Source organism: Dysidea avara, chromosome 12 (assembly GCF_963678975.1).
Source record: "Dysidea avara chromosome 12, odDysAvar1.4, whole genome shotgun sequence".
NCBI lineage: Eukaryota > Metazoa > Porifera > Demospongiae > Dictyoceratida > Dysideidae > Dysidea > Dysidea avara.
Window position 1 is genome coordinate 11,141,127 of NC_089283.1, and position 24,694 is coordinate 11,165,820.

General features: G+C 36.7%; 1 protein-coding gene across 1 annotated transcript; it reads right to left on the reverse strand.

The window, feature by feature from the left end:
• Positions 1 to 13,298: 13,298 nt before the first annotated feature.
• LOC136241860 (E3 SUMO-protein ligase ZBED1-like) lies at positions 13,299 to 24,449 on the reverse strand. Its single transcript, XM_066033237.1, has 2 exons — positions 14,536 to 24,449; positions 13,299 to 14,220 (listed from the first exon to the last, which is right to left on the reverse strand). The coding sequence occupies exons 1-2, from the start codon at positions 15,424 to 15,426 to the stop codon at positions 13,744 to 13,746; spliced, it is 1,368 nt and encodes a 455-aa protein (XP_065889309.1). The 5' UTR covers positions 15,427 to 24,449; the 3' UTR covers positions 13,299 to 13,743.
• Between the last annotated feature and the right edge of the window lie 245 nt (positions 24,450 to 24,694).

Consider the following 24,694-nt stretch of genomic DNA (forward strand, 5'->3'; position numbering starts at 1 on the left):
AAAATTTTCCTGGTGGAGGGGGGCCTGCCTCCATACCCCCTTGAAAATATGCTACTTTTGCTATGCCCTCAACTGTGGTAGCCCACCCGCCCCGGGGCTATTTTGCCATAGCAAGCCCTGCTTGGTAGTCTTGTTTGGTTACACTTTGGTTCACACTTATAAGATTTGATTAATTTAATTTTTCAGGACAAGTAGTGCAATCTGGATCCAGAGGCAGAGATGGTTTCAGTGTCCACAGGTGATTAGTGCTGTGAGCAACTGGCAATCTGGCTCAGTGCCCGAGACATGCTGAAACACGTGGTAGCTACTGTAATACATGAAGGAGTTAATTATATAATTACAGGGGAGGATCCAGACTTTTAAAAGGGGGGGTTCCACATTAAATTGCAACTTCAGTCTAGCTGTAAGTTGAAGATCAAAAAAAAAAGTCATTACCAGCTTACAATAGCTGCCCCTCACCATAGATGCCCTCACCAACTACATTTCCTTATTTATAACTGTATACATATAGCTTGCTACACTTCTCCTCAAAAGACTACTGTGAATTCTCTATTAGAGTATCTCGAGTAAGAGAGGCTCTTCTTTCAAAAGGGGGGTTCCATGGAACCCTTTGAACCCCCCTGGATCTGCTCCTGAATTCGATACAGAATTTTGCATGTATGATCAGCTTTGGCTATACAGTATGTGCAATTCCCACTGAGCCAAACTGGAAATTGACAAATAGCTACACCAAAATCTTTTCAGTGCATTCTATGTACGTAATTATGTATCAGATTTAAAGCAAAAGCACACATCACAATGTCGATCCCATTTGATGTGGTGTCAAACTCATACATTATGCATGTAGAGTCGTTTTTCTACGATAAAGTGTGGGAATACTACCTTAATTAGACATATACTTCTTGTAGCCAATATAGCTCCTAATGGTGTTCAGTCTCATTTATTGACTAATTGTCAATAGTCTTTCAACGGACCACCCTATAGTTTGTGGCTGCTGATAGTAAAATATCTGAGTTGAGTTAGCTACATGTACCTATGCTGGTTAGAATTTTATAAATTTATCCCAGTAATTTTATTGTAGTTGTAGTGGCACAATGGATCCTAGCCACTACTGCTATGATCCAGTAGCTGTACTGGCTACTGCATGGTAGCTTCATTGGAGTCATATACATGTTGACCTGGTTATAGTGGTACTCCTCTGGTAAGAGTGTGCAGAAGTTCCAACAGGTACTGTAGGAAATGTATGGGAGATGTGTTTCCCAGTTCGCTGTGTATAGAAAATTGTTCCAGCTCATTGATAAAATGATTTTTGCTTATTGTGAGATGACACATAACAGCCTATAATATTATTCAATTTTATGGTGATCCTGTGTAATTCATAATACAAAGTGACGTAATTATGCAAAGGTTACTTGTTTTCTGTTTTGTGCCATGGTTACCAATGGGGCTCAATAGAGAGTTTCTGGAAAGCCACCCATTTGTTTGTTTAACCATTACTAGCACTTACAAATTATGGCAAACCTATTATATCAAATAGCATGTAGCATTTTTTGAGCTGTAACAATTTGTTATTTCATATATAGGTATATTGATCACGAGATTAAAGTTTGGTGCATTGGTTAATTTCTATATTCTGCAAGACAACAAAAACTGTGAAGTGTGATAGAATTTTCAGTGGATACAGATATATTCATGTAATAATTCTAACTTTAGCTACCAGTTAAATTGCATAGTACAAACTGAAAATAAAATTATTGTAAAATTCTACAGTAATTTGAGCTGAAGTGTAACCATATCAATTTAAAATTCCATAGTAACTTCAAATCAATGACAGTAAAATTGGAACGTGTTAAACTTATATTACATTCCTAACTGCAAACTACCGTAACAGGTGATAAGTACTAATACAGAAAACGCACCAGAAATGTAAACAACTTACCTTGAAATTTCCACATAACTGGAAATCACCTGGATAGGTGGTATGTACTAGTACAGGAAATGTTCCAGAAATGTGAACAAAGAACTCCTTGACAAAATATGGTTGTGGAATTTCCTTCACGACTGGAAATTAGATGGAAGAGTGATATGTAGAAGTACAGGAAATGTCAGAAATGTAAACTAAAAAAATTTCCTTGATATTTCCAGTTCCAGGAAATGTGACATTTCCTGCATGGGTGGAAATTGCCTGGAAAGGTGGCATGTATTAGAGCAGGAAATGTGCCAGAAATATAGACAAATTATTCCTTGACATTTTTGAAAGTGGCATTTCCTGCAAAACTGGAAATCACTTGGAAAGGTGATATGTACAAGTATAGGAAATGTGTCAGAAATTCAAACAGAAAATTTCCTTAACATTTCCTGTACCGATATAACCGAAAGAAATGAGGTATTTTTTGCTGTGATATAGCTAGAGGGGCTACTGCTGGATCTTTGCTAAGTATACAATACTTTCTATATGATAGTCATAGACTGCATAAAAGAATATGTTCCCATGATATTTGTAATAAAAGGAATTCTTATACGGATTTAAATGTAAATGTGTTTATATATTAATGTCATAAATGGAATTTGGCACATGAAGAAGATGGATTTCTGAAGGAGATGGAGTTCCCAAGCAGTCACCTGGATTTGACAAAATGTTTCGTAGTGTTCTATTAAACTATTCCATGAGTCAATCAAATTATAAATGATAGTGTGCGGTGTGTAACTTGTGGATGCATAACAACTTGCAAACTTTACTTTGTAATGTCGACTCAAATTGTTGGCCATGGGATTGCAAATTTGAAAAAAATTTGAGTAGAATTACATTCACCATCTTATTAATCCATCTTGATTGTGTAAAAAAAGGCTTACAATCTGCACTATAATAAAATATAACTTACCACCATAACTCGAAGGTAATTTAGCCTCAATCAATATCTGTGGTTAATATTTGCATGGGATGTTCAATCCTACTAACTATACCAGTGTTATCAACCTTGTTCAGAAATTGGAGTGTGAGCATTACGACATCTCTAATACTCTCAAGCAACCAACTGACACTTGGATAGGTGTGTTTGATTCTCAAAAGGAGATGCTGATATAGAGTGCTATTATAAAGTAACAAATACAGTAATATGAATGATGTGCGGGTTACATAATTGTGGCTCCACTTTGGTCTTACTTTCAATTTTATCTGGAGTTTGAACTGAAGTTCAATTGTATTATGAAGAATGACAAGTATGAAGTATACAATTGTAATTAATTTTGAATAAAATTATAATTAATTGTAAAGATATTATGTGTATCTGATATCAACATAATAAGGATACACTTTAGCCATGTAGCAAGTACATCATTATGTAAATTTGGTATAAATGCATGTTAGAGAATAATAGATCTTCTTGAGATAATGTTCAATTTGGATGTTCTTCAAATAAAGCATTGTTTGTACTGCTGACCGACTTTCTTCTGTGGTGTTTAATAATATTAACTATAGCTATTAAAAATCTACCTTTCTTTTTGTAATTAAGAAAAAATCCTGACAGGTTAAAACAGCTCCAAAGCCTGCAATAAGACTTCTTTGGGGGATTCAGTTTGGGGTAGCTGACCATCAGTGATCCTTTGTTACAGCATGACTGTTTTGGATTAAACCTTAACAGCAAGAAACGTAATATTAAGTCCAAAGTAGGTAATGCTCGGAAGACCAGCGCCGTAATATTACGTCCAAGATTATTGGTAGTAAACAAAGAACTATAACTCTGCAACAAATGAAGCCATTAGATTGAAACAGGGGCCATTGTATTCGCCATTCATAGGCAATTCTTTTGATATATAAGGCTAACTTATCACTCAAGTGTAAAATTCCTAACAAAGTACAAACAATTAGTATTTACACAATTAAACTAACCTTGTAGAAATCATTCCATAACTTTGGCTGTGTTCATCGTATTAGTTTCAAATAAAGCTCAGAGTGCTCACTATTTAGAGGCGAATAATTTGATATACAAGATCACGTGTAGAGGTTTTAAAAACTAAAATAGCGGACTGTTTCAATTGATGGTGCCAAGAAGAAATTGATCGCGTTTAGGTGTTTGAAACTCACCTTGGTGCTTTTAAGACATTGGTTCTACACTTTGTTAAGTTAGATAATGTTGTTTATTATTGTCAGGTGAATCTTTTAGTATAATTTGTTATACAATTGAGCACTTGTAGTAACTTTGTCAATGCTATAAACTTACTATATTTAAAAAAAAACAAAAAACACACTAAATGCGCAAGAATCATAAAAAGTGGAGGCTTTCAGGGTAGACTATGCACACTATTCTTGGTGCTTAAAGGGTTAATACCTTTCATTACCTTTCATTTCTCAGAATGTATGTAAGAAACCTTTGCTATACCCTATTACACTGGCCATCCAAATGGCCATGCAATACACATGAAATTTACATAATATCATTGCTCTGTAATGTATGTATTACATTTCCAAACAGAAAAGGGAATCTAACACAGATATGCATCAAATAAGCCAGCATATTTAAAAAGCGTGATAGTATGGAGTGTTAAAAGTATGTCAACATATTAGGTGGATATATCAAAATATGTGGTTTACTCTAATAAAGCATTCACAGTTTATAATGATGCAAAATAATTGTAAGTAATGTTGTATCGAAGAAGCATAATGCAAGCATAATGCATGGGAGCATTGATTTTGATAGATGAAAATTTTGGGAATTTCTCAAAAGCATTTTGGGCAAAAATTTGATCATATTAGTTTCAGGCAACATGATGTAGTTGGATTGACGACTGATGATCTCAAACTATAATCAGTTGATATTCTTTATCAATATTAAGTATTGCCAAGTTTCTTTGACATGTCAAGGTGGATATTTTAAACTAGCTATGGAATTTAATTCCATCAATACTCTCTAATAGAGCAGTCAATAGAAACTAGTTCTGTAATATACAGAAGAGTTGTGACCATGCAATAACCATAATGCAAACATAATGGGAACACTAAATGAGCATTATAATAGGTGGAATTTCCTGAAAATTTTGTGTAAAAATTGAGCATATTGACTCAGGAATAATTAATGTAGTTGGAGTAAAAATCTCAATTGATATTGTTTATTAATGCTTGATTATGCCATGTTTCTTTGACATGCCAAGCTTCTGAGTAGCTACGTATTATTACTGCAAACAGGACCATAACATATTACACAGCGCAACAATTGATAAAGCTTGCATTCATCTCTCAGGGAAGGATTTACAGAGGCAACATTATTTCTCTTCAAAACTTGTTTAAAAGATTGGTATACTCTAATAGAGCTTTCATGTATATACTCTAATAATAGAGAAGTCAGGTATGCAGTCAGATGTATAGTCTAATCAGTCAGGCATACTCTATTAGAACTATATGTATGCAATTATCCATATCAATGTGAAGTTTTACAGACATTCTAACATAAATGCAACACTGAGCAAGACCTTATACTTCTGTAGCTATGATGTGCAGTGTTTAAATATATAGAAATCGAGTAATTTATTAGTTGTTATGAAAAATGAACTCATGCTATTTTGTATATTTATAATGTTTTGATTGTAACTGAGTCATGACATTTGTGACAGTGGATTTATGGTTCCTATATATATACCATGTAGTGAGATAACTATCACTTACAGATTATGCTATACCATCTGCTTTCACTAGGTAGAGCTTCATCGATATATCCACGGAACCAAAGGATTCCCCTTTTTATCCTAAGGAACTACCTTTTGAAATAGCCTCTTACTCGAGATATACTCTCTAATTTCAGTAGAGGAGTTGAGATCAAGATACTCTGATAGAGCAATCTCAGTATTCTAAAGAGGAACAGACTATATGCTACATGTGTAGTTAGAAATTAGGAAATATAGTTGGTGAGGTATCTGTGGTGAGGAGCAGCTATTGTCAGCAGGTAATGACCTTTTTTCCCCGATGGCCTTCAACTTATAGCTAGGCTGAAGTTGCAATTCCAGAGTGGAACCCCCCACCTTTTAAAAGTCCATGAGATAACTTTATTTAGACCTCTCACTAATTTAGCCTATATAGTTAGATAGCTATAGACATTCAGACAAAATGCACTCATCAATGTCTTACAAAATCATTATCCCCTTTTTGATTTTTGCCATTGTATTTCTCCTAGTTAGGATGTAGCTATTGAATTTTTACTCTACGTATTGAGTAAAAATTCCAAGACTCCTTAAGTAAAAGTTCCATGGTGCAGTAAAGATTTGAAGGCTTCAGTAAAGATTTTAAGACGTTTTCAGTATAGATACCAAGACGTCTTTAGCGAAAATTCCAGGATGTCTTAAGTAAAATCGTTCCAGAACGTCTCAAACTGCAGTACACTCCAGTCGTCTCGAACAGTTTACTTGTATAAATATAAACATAGATTAGGGAGTTTCTTTCACAAGACGTCTTGAGTAACACAAGACGTCCTGGAATGTCAAGACGTCTTATAAGGTACTGATGGGCACTTGATCCTGGCAACCCATAGGAAACTAATAATCACCTAATATGGGCCTTAGCTAAATATTTACAACATTTAGCTAAATACCGACGACATTTACTAAACATCGACGACATCTGCTAAACATTGATGTTCTATGTGCTTGGCAGCTACTGAGTTGCACATGTGTACAGTACTTATGTATTTTATACTGGTATTAAACATTAACATGTTTAACCTGTTAATGTTTAACCTTTAATATTAAAATAGTAAGAAGTATGCAACCATTGTAATCACTACATCAGATCTTTGGTGACTATCAATTTCACCATTGCCAAAATTTCTATAGTGGAACAAATAATTAAGCATATTAAATGGTGCAGTGTCAGTGTAAGATTCTATTCCACTGTATTTTCTTCTTATGTAGGTCTACCTAGTTAGTTGCTCATAAACTCACTATGGATGATCCACATTCAGAGTGCTGAAATGTACTGTTTAGGGTTTCTTTTGTAATTTGTCAGTGTCCACATCAAGTTTGTGAGTGTATACCAGGTAAACTTAAGAAGGGTTTCAATAAAACTTGTTGACCTTGCTAAAACCCAGGAAATTGGAGACGTCATCAAGTGATATATAGCTTACTGCATGAAATGGAAACAAAGGAAAAGATCAGCACTGTCAATTTTATGTATTAAAACTTTACAAGTACTGAATAAGTTCTATAGGATTCCTGATACTCCAAACTGTTTAAAGAAAGTATGTTTGAAAAGGTGAAGAAAGCAATTGTATTCAAGGTCTCCACAATCCAGTAAATCTAGGCTAAGTAGCAGCAGTTTAAAGTCAAAAAATAAAGCAATTAACACAAATTCTTATTGAAGGCACTTAAAGAGTGTCATACCTCCTGCAGATCTGTGTAGGTATTTGTCTAAAGCAAGTGTTAGACAAACTGCTTCTGGTGCATTCTCAGGTATCTCAAAATGATTAGACTTATCTTAGATTACTCTTCGTGATGCACTAGTGACCCCCTAACAAAACCTTGTAAATGTGCAAATGATAGATGACTAAGGTCATAGTAATTTTAGTTGTAAAAGTAAAGCAATTTGTATTTGCATAGCTAGTTGGTACAATTAGACAACATGAGCCAGGTTCACCACCATCTTCCATATTTGTACATAGCTTTGCTTAGTAATAACACAGCTATTTTCCGTATACAATGCAGTTAAGGTAATTATGTATATTTTTAATGTATGGTAGTAAAAAAAAATTACAAAATTTGTTGTACACTTTCGACAACTATGTTGTACTGTGGTCCATAATAGTCTTGATTTCCCAAAATACTCCTGAGCAAGACTCATTTTTTTTTTTTTTTTTTTTTTTTTACAAATTATATATATAATGAAATTGATATATTTTGTGCATAAAATAAAGGACGCATATTTACAAGTACATGAAACAAATATAGTTAGTCAGGTGAAGCTGAGTTCAGCCTGCCTTCTGCATAAGACTCACAAATTACTGAAGATGAATTCTTATAATTTTAACACAAGTAACTACAAAATGTAGTCTATTGACAATAAGATGTTTATGTGTTTGGTTGATTGTTGATTCTAACTACCACTTGTTTGCTAGGTGATAAAAAAAAGTTACAACGTAGGAGAGTGACCACGAATGCTCTGTAGTGACTTCCCCCTTCAGCCCACTAAAATGTATAGTAGCAATAGAAATATTGCAGAATAGATGACTCTATAGCAAATAAAATTTTTCAATTATCACTGTTCTGTCACGGAAATATCGGTTCGGGTAAATTCAGTCCGGCTGGACCGATTTTGGATACCAAAACTGGTCCAGCCGAACCAAATTTGGTTTACCAAGTTTAGTCCAGCCAGACCATTATTGGCATACAAAATTCATCCAGCCTGACTAAAATTGGTCCGGCCCAAATCTGGTTGGCCACATGCACTGGACCCTACACCACTTGGACCAACTATAGTTTTGGTTAGTCCCCGAGTGTACCAGGCATTGTGTGGACAGGTCTGTGAAACGGCTTCTTTAGGAAACACTACCACTCGTGTTACATCTCACTATTAATCTCCAATTACAAGTACATGAAACCTTACAACCACAATCATTACCTATATGTGTCAATTACAGGAGATCATGTGTAGTGCATGCATAAGTCTGCGTGTACTATCAGTGTTACAGGTCGATCCAAGTTTTTTTGTGGCGGATCACTGCAGCCAACTTAGCATAATGAGTAGCGTAGTTTCGTTTCCCGACTCGATTTAGCTACGGAAAGTGCATATTACAGTAGTACAGAAACTATTCTGTCGTAGCTATATATGCAGCTTAACACACACTACACAGTCGCAAAATTAATGCTGTTTTAATTTAAAGCAGTGTGAGATGATAAAAGTCCTGTATTCTTCTTCTCCTTGTCAATAACTAGCTGTTTGAGTGGGAAGTAGAGGTTTTCTTCCGGCATCAGTATATCAACTCAAATGCTTGGTCAATACTACATGCACTCATGGTGTACATGCAATGTTGCATGCAAAAATGCAGGTATCAAGGTATTCTTTTATGACAATATATTCATAGCTAATTTTTGTTTAGTGCATCTAATTCATGTATGTATATGTATGTGGTTGGGTGGGTGTACAGGCTTCTAAGCCTCAACCCAAATTACATCATAATCATAATCACATCATTTTTCCCAAGTATGTTTTTATATGCTCAATAAACTTCACAAGCATCATCGGCTCTGCAGTGTTTGGTTGAATCTTTCATCCAGCCTGTTAGTGTTGATTATGACAAACAACTATAGCAACATGGCGGAAATCACTGATGGTCATAGGAAGCGGAAGGCTGCTAGAGTTGGGGGTGCCCAAAATTTATGTTGGTAGTAGTAAGTGTTCAAAGCACACTTATAATTCGAATTCTAGGAGGGTCTGGGGGCATGCCCCCCCTAGGAAAATTTTGAAAATTAGATATCAGGAGATTCAATTTGGGGGCATGTTTGGTAGATTTAGCTGTCAATGAAATGCTTTTTATTTATTACAGTAGCTACTGTAATAAATGAAGGAGTTGATTAAATAATTATAGGGGAGGATCCAGACTTTTAAAAGGGGGGTTTTACTTCGAATTGTAGCTTCAGTCTAGCTGTAAGTTGAAGATCAAAAAAAAGAAAAGGTCATTACCTTCTACCAGTTAAACTGCACAGTACAAACTGAAAATAAAATTATTGTAAAATTCTACAGTAATTTGAGCTGAAGCGTAACCATATCAATTTAAAATTCCATAGTAACTTAAAATCAATGACAGCAAAAGTGGCATGACAGTAAAAGTCACATGTTACGGTAGTTTGCATGCCTAACTGCAAACTACCGTAACATGTGATAAGTACTAATAAAGAAAATACACCAGAAAAGTAAACAAACTTCCTTGAAATTTCTGCATAACTGGAAATCACCTGGACAGGTGGTATCTATTAGTACAGGAAATGTTCCAGAAATGTGATCATGAACAAATAACTCCTTCATATTTGGTTGTGTGATTTCCTGCAAAACTGGAAATCACTTGGAAAGGTGATATGTAACAAGTACGGGAAATGTGTCAGAAATTCAAACAAAATTTCCCTGACAATTCCTGTACCGATATAACCGCTGGAATTGTGATATTTTTTGCTGTGTATGTGAGGGTCTGGCATAACGCATATGCAATTAAATTTTGACATGAAAATTTGACAAATTAATTAAACCAATTCATTAATTCATTGATGTCAAAATTTCCTTATGTACAGTATATCAAATAAAATACGGATAATATGTATTGTTATCCCATTGAACCTCAATTCAAAGTAAAAAAGTAGGAGGATACAGTAGTTATACAAGGCCACTAAGAATGGAAGCTAAACCCAAGTAGGTCAGAATCCTTAATAAAGGACAAGCTTATCAGCACCTTAATACTAGCAATTGTTACATTATTTATGGAAGTCAAGTGCTTCAAAGCATGGAATAGAAGCCAATTAAACCGTAGACCTGCACTCTTTGGATATCTATTATCAACACCTCGGCTTCACATTGGTAAGTATATCCTACTCATGGTGGGGTTTAGCTATAACGTTTTCTAAACTTAGGGACCCACCAACTATGGTGGCGTAATATTGAGCATAATAGGTGCCTGAAAGCATTGAGCATATAATGCTAGCATAATAGGCACAACGCTTGTGCTTTATCATAAATTCTTGCTTATCATCAAAATACAAATCACAGGAAAAGATTGATATACTCTAATAGAACAGTCAGAAAATAATCAGTCAGCTGACTGTTCTATTAAAGTACATTAATCTTTCTGTCATGCAATCTGACAAGCAAGGGTTTAGAGTCTGTGTTTCGACAACTTACTGTTTTCCCTTAATGTGCAAATTTACTAGAAAAACATGGAAACTAATGTATAAATATTAAGCATAATTTAAGCATAATGGGTAAATTTTAAGCATTAATTTAATAAGCTTAATAGGAAAAATTTTGAGCAGTGTAGCATAGCATAATAGGTAAAAATAATGAGCATTATCGGCAGGTCCCTACATGTAGTTGTGTGCATGTTTCTTTTACCTTGGATAAATGTACTGGTCAACAATAACCATAATTAAATAACAAATAATTATTTTTATTTTTGCTTTATTTATTAATTTTACAGGACTGTACAGATCAATAAACAAAATTATCAAAGGGCTTGAATGATTAAATTACAGACTTGAAGGTTTACCAGTGTTTTGCACTGTTGTGGTTCACTTTAAATGATGTCAGGCTGGTGGAAATTCAGTTCATCAAGTTGTGGTCATTAGCAAACTTTGTCTAGATTCATCCCTGCATGCATATATATATATATATATATACATACAATCTTGACTGGAATCTTATCCCATTTGGTAATAATTGCATGCAATGAATATTAATATACTTCTCATTGAGCTTTACTATATTGAAGCCTTGAGACTGGCATATGTGACTGCATAGAGTAAAAATGGAAGCTTATGCACATTTTGAATATGTTTAGATTTTAAATCCTGTATGCTACATGTATATTTATAAAATCTTTTTAATATTATCAAGTTATGTTCAATCCTTTGTCATGGAACTAGTGTTCATTGTGTACCCTATCTGTTTCACGTGGTTGTAATCAGTGATTAAAATTAGTTTTTCTTCAAAAATTAGGCGTCTTTAATCTTCCGTTTTTACTATATGCAGTCACATATATTATATACAATGCTGTATGACATCATATTTATACTGTCACAATTGGTAAGTTTTGGTGGTATCCTCCTACTGATGACAGAGATCACAAGTGATGACATTGATTATGCGATTGATAAAGCCAGTTCAGCTTTTTGTTCTAGAAGCCTAAGGTGGTACTTGCAACATTGGTTTTGTTGGATGCACTCCAGTTAGACACTTTCCAATTGCCCAAATAATATGATAAACTCTTGGTGTAACTAACTAAATAGCTATTCATTATTTCTCTCTAAAGGAGACATTCTACAAAAATACAAAGTATGAATGCTAGAGTTAGAACAGAAAATCTTTGATAGGGACACTTCCTTTCTTGGGTGATGATAAAATGATGCAAAATGCGTATAAATTTAAATTGCAGGTTTTAGTAATTGTATTTCAATTTAGTTTACTTCAACTGCAAAACTCTTACATGCAGCATTTTGCATTCCAAGCTATGTGGAATTAACTGTACAGCTGCTTTAAACCATACCAGAACATTCGAGCCTTAGCAAGCCCCAGTATAATGTGAATGGCTGCGTTGGATTCATGTTGTTTGCTTGTACCATACGTTCAATATTTACATGGCTTTAATTTTCATACACCATTACCACTGAGCCACCTAAGTGTTAACTATACAAACCTTTGTTGATCACTACAGCGTATATAGCTGACTACTAGCTAGCTATAGACGACAGCTAGACAGCTACTGTGTATATAGCTGACTACCTGTCTACTGTAAACTCTACCTGCATCTCAACCTTGAGATACTGACTGGTACAGTACCATTTATATACTCATGATCATGTCTACTGATGATAGGATTGTATAGGTTGCTTATCAGTTGTAAATGTGGGACAGAGAAAAAGCTTTAAAATAATCTAAATATAGGCAATGTCCCAGAATCAAGAGTGGCTGACCATTTGTGACATTCTAGCAAGTTGGTGATTTGTGTTTCACAAATCCATGCTGGTTAGGGTACCTTGTGATGCTGGGTCAAGAAATTTCCACATTTCCGTAATTATTGACTCTACAAGTTCAATGACTTGAGTTATGCAACTTATTGATCTATAAATAGATGGTTACAGTCTGCTGCCTTTTTTAAAAGCCGTAGGTGCTATTTTGGTAATACATTATACATTTATTATGGGGAATAATCAGTGATCTCCTTTCTAAAAATAAGCCTAACATACTAGGTAACCTGCATAAGGCCACATAAACTTAATTTATCATCCTCCAATACTCAAAAAAAAAGCATTGCAGGAAGATTTATATTTTTTTACCAACTTGATAGATGACTCAGAATAGTTTTTTTTACACTGTTTGCTAGGGTTGCGGCGGTATTAGGAATACCTTGTACGGTATACCTTATCTGAAAATACCCCGGTATGACTAAAATATTAACTAAATGGTGACAAGTGGTAAAAATAATTATAAAATAATTTATCGCAACAGATAGGTAGAAAACTGTAAATATGAGATTCAGGGATGGTATGAAAGTCTGTTACAAAAAGAAAGTTATACCCACAGCAAGTAATGTAGAAGTTGGTTTTGCCCCATAATGTAACTTGATAAGGAATATAATGCATTGCATACAGCACACAATACAAACTTACAAAGCATTGTTTGTATAATATGTTTGTACATGTCAGACATAAAAAGATAATTATGATCAATTAGTAATAAAATAAGTTTATCTATTTCAAGTTTTTCGATAGGAATACAAGCATGTTCACTTTCTCAGGTTTTAAATTGTTTCGAAGTGGGTAACAATTTTACCAGAAGTACTAAAGAGTCGTTCTGATGGACAGCTAGTAGCTGATACTGACAAATATTTTTAGAGATCATGACTAAGAGTAATCTCTGGGTCAGCCGTTGGTAACTTTGTATAGTAGTCAAGTTCAGATTCTAGTTTTTCGGTTGGTCGTCATAGTCCCTCATCTGGTTGTAGAGGTGTTGCTGCTTGGTAACTGTGCCTATTCCTTCATTTTCTTGAAAATAGCTCCCAGCTATCCTTTCTTAGGCTTCTTCCTCGGTGGCTCATCTGCAGTACAGCTGTTGTCATGACACTTCTTCCTGTTCAGGTGAGGTGTGACAGATGACCCCATTGTTATCTCTTCTTTAACGAGGTCAAATTCATCATCATTGAGGTAGTCAACCTTGAAGCGAGGCTCCATAAAGTTGGCTATGTTCACCAGTAAGCAGAATGCAGAATCATTGGTATCGTCAGCTAGCAGGTCTTTGCAGATATACTCCAACATGGGTTTTATGGTTGAAATCGTGACATAATCTTTAGCAGACAAGTCAGTCATTTTCTTAAGGGGTGATAACAATGTGTCAATGGCTTTCAGTACCTCCTTTTTTTGCCAATTTAGTATAAGGTGTGAAGCCTTTTTGTCATTGCTGAGTACTACATTTATAGACTCTTGATGCTCCCTAATACGTTCTACCATCTTTCCAGTTGATCCCAATCTTGTGACACAATCCTGCAGAAACAACTGTATGTTAAGAGTTAAGAATGCAACAATCACCAAGATGGAGCCAAGATATTGCACACTTGACACAAATACAATGGTGACATTAATGCAATAATATGGTGACATGAATACATTGACACAGTGATACAAATACATTGACTGATACAAACACATTGACTGATACAAATACATTGACATGGTGACACAAATACAATGACATGGTGACACATACATTGACATGGTGACATAAATACAATGACATGGTGACACAAATACATTGACATGGTGACACAAATTCATTGACATGGTGACACCAGTACTTACTGCTGCTAGTGAATGCTGAGGTAAGTCCATAGTAGCTTGTGTAGAAGTCAGATCCCGTCTTCTCTTCCAGCTCATGCTAAAAGCACTAACCACCTTCCTGCATGTTCCAATAGTGGAAGAGCAACGTTGATCCTGGAGGCCTTTATTGACAGCAAGGTTAAGATTGTGACCACAGCATGACAACTGCTTCCACCCCAAGTCCTTGGTTGTTCGTATAATATTACTAGCACTATCAGTGGTTATGCAAACTTGTCTAGTGATATCAAGTGACCATGACTGAAGAGTCTCTTGTAAACCCTCTGCTAGGTTGCTTGCTGTGTGGTCTTCTGGAAAATACATGGTTTGAAGGCAGTAGCTCTTTAGTGACCACTTGCTGTCAACATAATGCACGGTGTAGCTAAGGTAAGGCTTTAATCCCTGGCTGGACCAGCAATCTGTAGTAGCAGAGTAGTACTCAATCTGTCCAAGATCTCGTACCACTTGCTCTTTAGTAGTACTATAAGCTGCTGAAATGGCTACTCTGGACATGTAATTGCGGCTGGATGGCTTGTATCTCTTGTCAAATGCTGCCAACATTTTCCTAAATCTGGCCTTCTCCACGGTATAAAGTGGAAGCATATCCTTTGCAATACAGTAGGTCACTGCATTGGTAAGCTCAACCCACTTCTTACTCTTGTTATCATAAGACAGGCTGCTCATTAGTGCTTCCTCAATCGACGGCTGGCTATGGGTTCCATGCGATACAGAATTTCCCGCGTTGTCTGTCTGTCTTTTGAGAGGTAAACTCAGCAAATACACTGGGAGGGTTGTATCGCAGGTGCGAAATAAGATTGGAAGTGTTTCCAATACGAGCTGCCACCTTTTTACACTGTCTGCAATATGCGTAACCATCGTTAATGGGCTGCTTTGTTGTTTCGTCACTCTTTAGCGCGAAATATTTCCACACCAGATTTCCCCCCAGGCTTGTCCATTAGTTCCATCTAACACTACGCAATAACTTTCAACACTTAGCTACACACTTCGTTCAACACGCACGAGGCAGTCTATCTAATACCGTTGCTAATTTAAAAATTTTAGCGGATAGTCGATAGAGAAACCATTGCATGTGAGGCCTTTTACAATACAAAAATGAAGAATAAAAGAGCCTATCATTAGTTTGTGTACCACTCCTTACAGTTTCTTGCCAGAAATATCCTCTGAGAAGCAGAAATACTGGCAAAGGCAGCATCATCCAACCAATTCTTGACAGCAGACTTTGGAGAATCAATGTAGGGGTGAACAAACTTTAAAAGATTGAATAAATTCTTGATAGAGGAAACATAATAGTGGCCCAGTACTGTTATTTCAATAGTGTCATAATAATTAGTAACATTCAAGCGGTCAATCTCAGCCAACAGCTGGAGATATTCTGTTTTTTTTTCTGCTTTCGTGCACGAGCAGACTCGATATGATGGTTAGAGTCCAGAGAGCAAGTTAGTTCCAACAAAGCAACAGATGAACTCTGAGAATTATATAACACAATGTCTGGACGGTATGATGTAATAAGCAGACTAGATGGAATTGTTGACTGGGGGCAATGGTTCGCATGGAAATTAGGAATATCTTCAAATTCTTGAACGTGTGGGGTGCCAGCAAAGAATTCAGTAAGCTTAGTGGTCAGTACGAAAAGAACTTGGTCTTGACGATAAGTATACCGTGATTGATTGAGTGCTGCAGGGCAGCTACTTAACACATGAGCAGTTGTTGGATGCTGAGAATCACAAAGAGTACACTTAGCTTCACATTGAATAGACCATCTCAATAAATTAACAGCAGTGGGTAGAGTATCTGATGCAGCACGAAGGAGAAAAGATAATTGACCAGGGTGAAAACCCGTCACCAGCCTGTTCAAAGTTCTACAGGAAGTTTCTAACTCAGCTGAGTACTGAAATTTGAATTGGACTGATAGAGATTGTAAATGGTCTTCATACTCATACTACATCTTGGTATGTTCCCTTAACTGCTTCTTAGCCGTAACATACATTGATCGGGCCGATAGGAAAGCAGATAATTGCTTCTTAACAGAAGACAAGATGGAATAGTCAATATCTTGGATTTGCAGTGCAGCACTCCCAAGTTGCAGCTGCAAGTTTAGTTCCTGAAGCCGCAAGTCAGAGGAAGAGCTGAGACAAGCTAATAGACTCAGTTTTTCCTCCCTTGAGACATGAGAAATACTTGGGCAGCATACATCAGGATAGTAAAGAATGACACGTGTGGCACTTCGAGGCAAATTAAGCTATTTCTTTAGAAACCGAATAGCAATAGATTCTGACTTAGAGATGCATCCATTAGAGATAGCATCAACACAAATGAAACTTGAGCAAGGATATTATCAAGAATTAATAATAATAAGAGAGGAGAGTATCTAACGCTATATAGGCCTGTAATAGATGATTGCGCAGAAGTTAAATGGCTTCCTTTCCGTGTAACGTATAGGCTTCTAGTATTTGTTCGTTTCCTTACCGCAATTAGTTTAGCTGCACCGTGATGAATCCTCGAGAACATTCGAAGACTGAACTAAAGACTGAGCTGTATGTACAGGGAACAGTGCTCCTTCAATTGAAGAATGCTCAAAGGTAGGATAACATGGCGTTGCAGTGAAAATTCGAAGTGATACTCCGCCTTTGGTTCAGTGTTTCAGTGTATTGGTTTCTCAGACGCTCCCCCCAGAGTTATCTTCGAGGTTAACAGCCACACTTCTTTACGCAACAGAGCGATGTTCTTCGTGGTGAACGTGAACATCGAGTTGAACACACGCCCTTGTGTCTGGGATAGCCTTTGTGGTTAAATGCGAAAATATACTAGCCAGTCTGTACGTTACGCAGGAAAAAAGCCATTTAACTTCTGTGCAATCATCTGTTACAGGACTATACGGCGTTAGACACTCTCCTCTCTTATTATTAACTCTTGATATTATTATATAGTTTCTGTAAATCCATAGCTTATACTCACCACGGATGGGGAGTGAGTCGGTCGCAGTAAGCAGATAAGCAAGACGATTTATCAAATGCTTGCTTGCAGCTTTCTTCGTAGCACTTAGAGAGGCATCAAACAATTTTCCCAAATATTTGGTCTGTCCTTCTGTTATAGGTCTGGTTGAACCTTTAGATAGTGGAAAATCCTTCTGAACAACTTTGGTGCCGTCAAACAGAACAGGAATACACTTAGATGGTTTAAAAGTCAAGACGAAATCTGTTGCTCTCAGGTCAATTGTTTGCAATACAGACTTATGAACATCGATATCACAGAATATTAGGGAGACATCATCGGCATATCCTTTGAGTGAGTGCTCCATCAAGTCAACAAACTTAATCGATGTTTTCTAGTTGACTTTAGTGAATGCAGGCTTTCCATCAAAGGAAACAAACTTCCTGTCTCTTAGAACATGGTTTCCACTCCACTGTATGTAAATCAATAACTTCAGAGACAACATGGTCATCACAATCATCATAAACAGTTTTACAAGAAATGGCTAGAAAATATTTATCAATTCGTGCCTTGTACCATCCAGGAGGTTCCTCACCAACTTCTGTCCATTTTACATACACATACAGTAAGAGTCAACAGAAGGAAAAGATTCGGAATCCTTAAGTGGAATCTTTATATGGTAACCATGTGGATGATTCAAAGATTCAGCTTTGAAATGGAATTGGTTCAGTTTCCCAAGTTTTGTTTGTTATAATCACAGACAAAGTGGAATAAAAAGATTGGATGTAATGAACTACTGAAGAGGGTACCTTGACAGCTTCTAACATGTTAAACATCAACCCATGAGGAACAGAGCCAAATACATTTTTAAGATCTAGAAATGTCATCATCAGAGGACACTTTTTTGTGAGAGAATCCTGCATAATTGCAGACAGGGTGTAGTTATGCTTAAAAACTCCAGGACTGAACATTGGTATCTATAACATTATTGGTCTTCAAATAATCTTCAAGGCGGCGACTGAAGATCTTGTGCAGAAGTTTCCCAACTACAGAGGTAAGTGCTATTGGTCTAAAATTAGAAGGGTCGCTACAGTCACCGGATTTATATATCAGTTTAATACGGGCACAACTTCAGCAGGCAGGAGCAGTTCCTGACTTAATGAGCTTGTTAAAGAGAGTTGCCATGAAATTGTGGGAAGATGGAAGGCGACCAAGATGAAAGTAAGTTACGCCATAAATTCCAGGAGCTGACTTCTTGGAACAACGTTGTAAAGTAGATTTGATTAGCCCAAGGTTAATAACTTCAGTACTGAATGTAGATGGATCACAATCAGGGATAGACTCACTAACCCACGATGGTAAAGTGTTATCGCATTTAACTGAATCATCTGAGTAGCTGTTAGTAAAATAAACAGTAGCCGCCAGAGTCGAAGGAAGGCTCAGTGCTGTCTGAGAATTTTTTTAGAACCGAAACTGGCGGTATTCATTCAATACTGCACCGCTATAATTATGATACCGATTAAGACTAAAATACTGGTATACCGCCCAACCCTACTGTTTACCAACTTTAAAGTTTACAAGCATGGCCTAAAGGCTCAGCTATGATTTGGCCAGCTGCCTGGCTGCTTTATAGCTGAATTGTGCAAGAAAAGACAGGCTCAGAGTACAGAATACCCCTATTGATCAGTAAAAGTGACTGCATAGACCACAGAGTTGATGTGATAACATGTTTCCATAGTGATGACTGATGAACCATTTGTGTATTGCACTATATAACCAGGCAATTAAAATTGTGTAAATAACTATTGTCCAAATTCATATTACCAACTAAATCAAAATACTTGGCAAAAAGTAGGGCTGAAATGATCATGGTTTTTTTAGTATTCGAGTACTCACGAATACTAGCTACTTGTAGTCATACCCATTTGACACATTTTATACTGACTTTTAAGTTGTTTCAGCATTTTCAAGTAACAACAATACACACACTGTATTAAAGTACTGATGTCAGTATTCCTGACAAGAAATTATGCCAATCAAACCTTATAAATCTTCATTATGTCACTCCCCGATGGCAAAAATACATAATGTGATATGGGTCATGTGATCTTGAGTACTTGAATACCAATTTCACTATCCAAGTAAAAAAGTACTTAACGAGTACTCAAGTATTTGTTTCAGCCCTACTCAAAAAAACTAACTTACAAAATTATAATTGTTCAGAAAGTCCATCAGTTTGGTTTAACCAGAAATTGTTCTGTCAATTCTCATTAAAAATCTATTTTATCTGAATACCTATAAGCTTCATCATAAAGACTGTTCTAAAGAACTATTCAATAAATAGAGAATATTGATATTTTATTGACAGCAATATCAGTAATTAGAAGTAGCAAAAAATACCACTGGCCTATAGACAGACTGAATTCCTGTTAAAAAGGTCCTTTTATCCTATCTGTTGACCTGTCATCTGACATCACTTTTGTAGATTCTAGGTCATTTTATAAGGTTTCATCTACACATGTTGATGACTCAGTTTCTGTAAACAATTTAATATTAATCTTTTCTTCAAAGACAAGCATCGTGGGGCGGGCCTGATGACTTTGAAGTATTGATGGCAGTGCAAACTACTATAGACCTTAGGAGTTGTATGAATAGTTCATATTGCTCATGGATTTTACCTGTATCAGTACAAGCTTGTTAAATACACAAATGTGTAGGTTTAAATAAACAATGGCACACTTACAGCAAGTTCGGGTGGTACTGGGCCTGGATCCATGTTGTTGTCCCCAGAATACAATTTTGGCAAATGTTTATCCGTTGTGCATCTTTTACAAACGTTCATAGCATTAACGGATATGGAAGGGAAACGTTCCATACAGACTACACAGCATGAAAATTCTAAATTGAGTAGGCCCTCATGAAACTCACACATCTTTCTTATGACGACAGGACCATTAAATGATGGAACTTCCCGATTAAATTGCATAGGGATTTGTGGGGAGGGCAGTGCATTTCTAGTTCTTTCAATTCTCCTCTGCTCCGCTGTCATCCCTGCTCTTCGCCATCTCATATACTCCCTTTCTCTACACCTTCTTCTTTCCGCATCTTCAGGTATTTCTCTATCTCTTCTGTGCCTGTACTGCTCTCTCTTGCGTCGAAGGCGTTCATCTGCATCCATTGCACGTGTAATCTACGCCGGTAAATGCCGTGATATGGTCCATTACACATTGCCAAATATGGGAAAGCAGTAATCTAGGCCGGTAAATCCCATGATATGGTCCATTACACATCGCCAAATATGGGAAAGCAGTAATCTAGGCCGGTAAATCCCATGATATGGTCCATTACACATGCCAAATATGGGAAAGCAGTAATCTACGCCGGTAAATCCCGTTATATGGTCCATTACACATCGCCAAATATGGGAAAGCAGTAATCTAGGCCGGTAATTCTCGTGATGTGGTCCATTACACATTGCCAAATATGGGAAGGCAGTAATCTAAGCCGTTGATTTATCGTGATATGAATTATTACGCTGGAGCAAGTGTAAGGTATCTGCTTTATATCGTAATTTATTGTCGTATTACGGGTCCATTACACATTGACTCCATTTCTTATCTTAATTTTTTGTAAACGGGTCCATTACACCGTTGACTCGCTAGTGTGGGACTCGCTCAGGCTCGCCCCAATTAGGACTAATTTGTTGTACAAACCAATCATCTTCTATATTCAATATCACCACAATCAATAATTACACAAAGATCGTTTAATAAATCTGAGGCTCCTTCCTTTAACATATACCTATTTGAATTACAGCACATACTGTTCTATGAACAACTGTATCAGTTTTATTTCTGATATACTAGATCAGGTGCCAGCAACAAACTTTTTTGCTACTCAAACTTTGCAACAGTGGTAGCAGAAGGTGGAAGCCAGAGGAGTTGGAACACCCCAACTTTCAGATGAGAGGGCAGAGCTCCTCCAATAATTACCTTGTGTGATGTCATGAGTGTATCACGAGAATATTGTCATGGTTTCCAAACTGGCAGCTATACATCATATACAATGTAGTGGAAGGATTCATTGTATGTATGTTGTACCTGGAACAATACTTTTTGCAAAAAGTGCCACTGGATTCAATCTTGTAGCACCAATTTTTCAAAATTCTTCTATGGGGGGCATGCCCCCAGACTCCCTAAACATACCATAACAGTACAGTTTACCATCCCTGTGGAATGCTATTCAAATTCTAGAGCCAAACATGTCTGTACCCTTCCCCAAACAATGATAGCCATACAATGTATTTTACTTAGACTAAAGTGATAATGCCTTAGACTAAAGTGATATTCATTCCCAGTATTGACTATACCAAACTTAATTTGTTCTTATAATTTGTCATGTATACATCAGAGTTATGCTAACTAGTCCAACTATAATTTCTTGACACACGTGCTGATTTGCCATGATCACCTTATAATCAATGTAATGAAGCAATAGTCTACCTACTATAGTTTTGCTGATGTGCTTTCTGTTGTACAACTTTATTGATTAATGTAGACAGCTGATCCTCGAGGTGAGTATACATCTCTCTTGTGCGCAATCGTAAATCCTTTAGTTCCCTTAGAATTTCTGAGGTGTCCTGATGCTCATCACTATTATTATCCACATCTGAATTACTGTCCGTCTCCCATACAGGTATTGGTCTTTTTGTAGCTTGCGCTCCGCTCCATATATAACGATCGGAAGAGTGTGGTGCTGCATTCTCGAGCACGATATGTTCAGATGGTACCTCTACGATCAAAGTCCCATAAGAAATATCTTCCTGCAGCTCAAATTTACCATCTTCATTAGGAAAATACATAGCATTACTGCGTTCAGGAGCCCTGAGCCCTATTGCATCGTTATCCTGAATGAAAGGCAAGGTCCGTTACAATAGCAACTAATTCCCAATTAACTGTAACCGGCATTTCAAAAATACGTCGTATGTTTTTCACTTGTACCTGGCTAGCCATTACTTTGTAGGCTACTAAACCCATCTGCAGAGAAATCATGTTGTCCTGTCTGTTTGCCATGGCGGTTGAACTAGTTATCAAGTGATCATGAGTATCTTGAACTCCAGTAATGCTAGTAAAATGTTGGCAAACTGGTCCCAATCAGAATTAAGATCTAGACGTACACCTCTCAAAAATGGACTGTCACAGCTTTGAATTTTTGCCACAACTATAATCCACCTGGTTGCCTATCTAACTTGTGATTAAAAATTAGCAGGTTTACAAATTCTATATTTGGAAATTGAAATCACTATAAATTTTGCCCTACAATGATAGCTACCTATCATTCAATAGTGATGCCTTCAAAGCACAGTAAATAAAGCACAAATCGCTTAAACCATCAATACTTTGGACAACTAAATGATGAAGGGAGCACAGCAATGCCAACAGCACTTCTTCACTTGTGATGTAGATTATATAATATTGTTGTATTAAGTAGCTCTTCGCTGATTACATGAACTTTCCTTTCCACATTGTAGCTGCTGAAGTTGGCAAAAAAGTATGTCTCAGGCTGAAACGATGTTGAATATAGAAATCAAGATCATGGCCTTATAAGCATAGTGAAGATATGCGATATGCTTGGCTGAATGCAGAAGGTGGTTATGTATCAGAAAAATAAAAAAAAATCATAGAAACTTGTTGGAAGGATTTGGGGTCAGTCTGGACATTTATGGGCTTGGCTGTGCTTAACCAGTAAGACTGGTTTTTTTGTGATAGTTTGGTGCAAGAAAACCCAAACCTCCACGATCCTTACTATAACAGTACTTCCATTTCCTATACCCACACCTTAAAGGTATTTACTACATCGTAAGTTTAAACAAAACAAGTAATTATGGCATATTATCATTTGAATGGCCGTCTGCATCCCCTTGACCCCAATCCTCAACGATAAAACACTGCTGTACAGACACTACAATAATTGCTTATTTGATTTTGTATAGTAATTAGAATAGCTAAGTACATAATAATTATTAATTTTGTTTATGGATGTATAGGCATAAGCCTTTATCTTTAAAATACAAATCCGATTTGCCTCACATCCGTAGTGCACACTCTAACTCTCTCACTGACACTTGCCTCAACAGCTCATAGATGAAATCCAGTACGGACAGCTCACCATGAGCCAACTTTAAAAGCCTGGATTCGCCCCTCAAAGCTCAAACCCCATCAATCATCACGTGATCATACCTAGGGTTCCACTCTCTAACCATAGATATACTACTTCATAGATTATATATACTAAGTACCTAGTGCCACACAGATGACACAGCATCAACAAGAAGTTCCGGGAAAAATTTTCACCTTGAGCTCACAAGCCTTGGGTGCAAGAGGCGGTGGACTCGGTGGCGAGTTATTCAACTCACACCATCTTCGAGGAGGCACAGGAGGAATCAGTACCGTGAGAGTACTAAACCTGGGTACCAAATATATTTGGAAGTATATATAATCTATGCCATGGTAAAGAAATATATAAGCGCCTGTACAATAAATATCATCACGTTCTGACATCAGGTTGCGATTATAGATCGATTCCCATTGTTTAATGGCTTTCGTTGTTTAATATTTCTGCGGGTGCATCTAGTGCCACACAGACGACACAGCATCAACAACAACAAGGAAAAATGTTCACCTTGCGCTCACAAGCTACTGGATCGAGCCTTGTGTCACGCTACTCTTACCGGCAGTTTCTCCTTACCATAATTTACATAGTACAGTACTTAAGGTTACGGGATAGTGAGCGACTGTCAAACAAAAATTTTATTACGTAATTAAGGCGGGCTTGGTGTTGTTGTGTTTTGTAACAGCTGGTAACAGGCTTAAATTGTTGGGAGAATAATAGCGTGCTGACTGGACAGTTACAAGGTACGAGAAAACACACGTAACAGTACAAGGTAACATAGATACAATACACTTAGCAAATGGCGCACCTGTAAGCGCATGCGTAGTTTTGCTGACTAATGGCGATATTTTCCTGAACCAAAAATCAGGACTGTCAAACTAGTTGTTAACATTTTGTATAAACAGACTACTAGTCTGGCTTCTTGTCTAGGTCCTGACGGAGCCATTTGTTAGAAATAATGTTTCTAGTGCTTGTGATATCAATTTAAAAATTAATTTTGTGACCACAGTGTCTTGCTTTA

Excerpts from the sequence above, each read along its gene's own strand:
- LOC136241860 (XM_066033237.1), bottom strand. The coding sequence starts at position 15,426 with ATGGTTACGCATATTGCAGACAGTGTAAAAAGGTGGCAGCTCGTATTG. Across the intron at positions 14,221-14,535 it reads CTCAGCATTCACTAGCAGCA|GATTGTGTCACAAGATTGGG; the intron begins GTAAGTACTGGT and ends TTGTTTCTGCAG.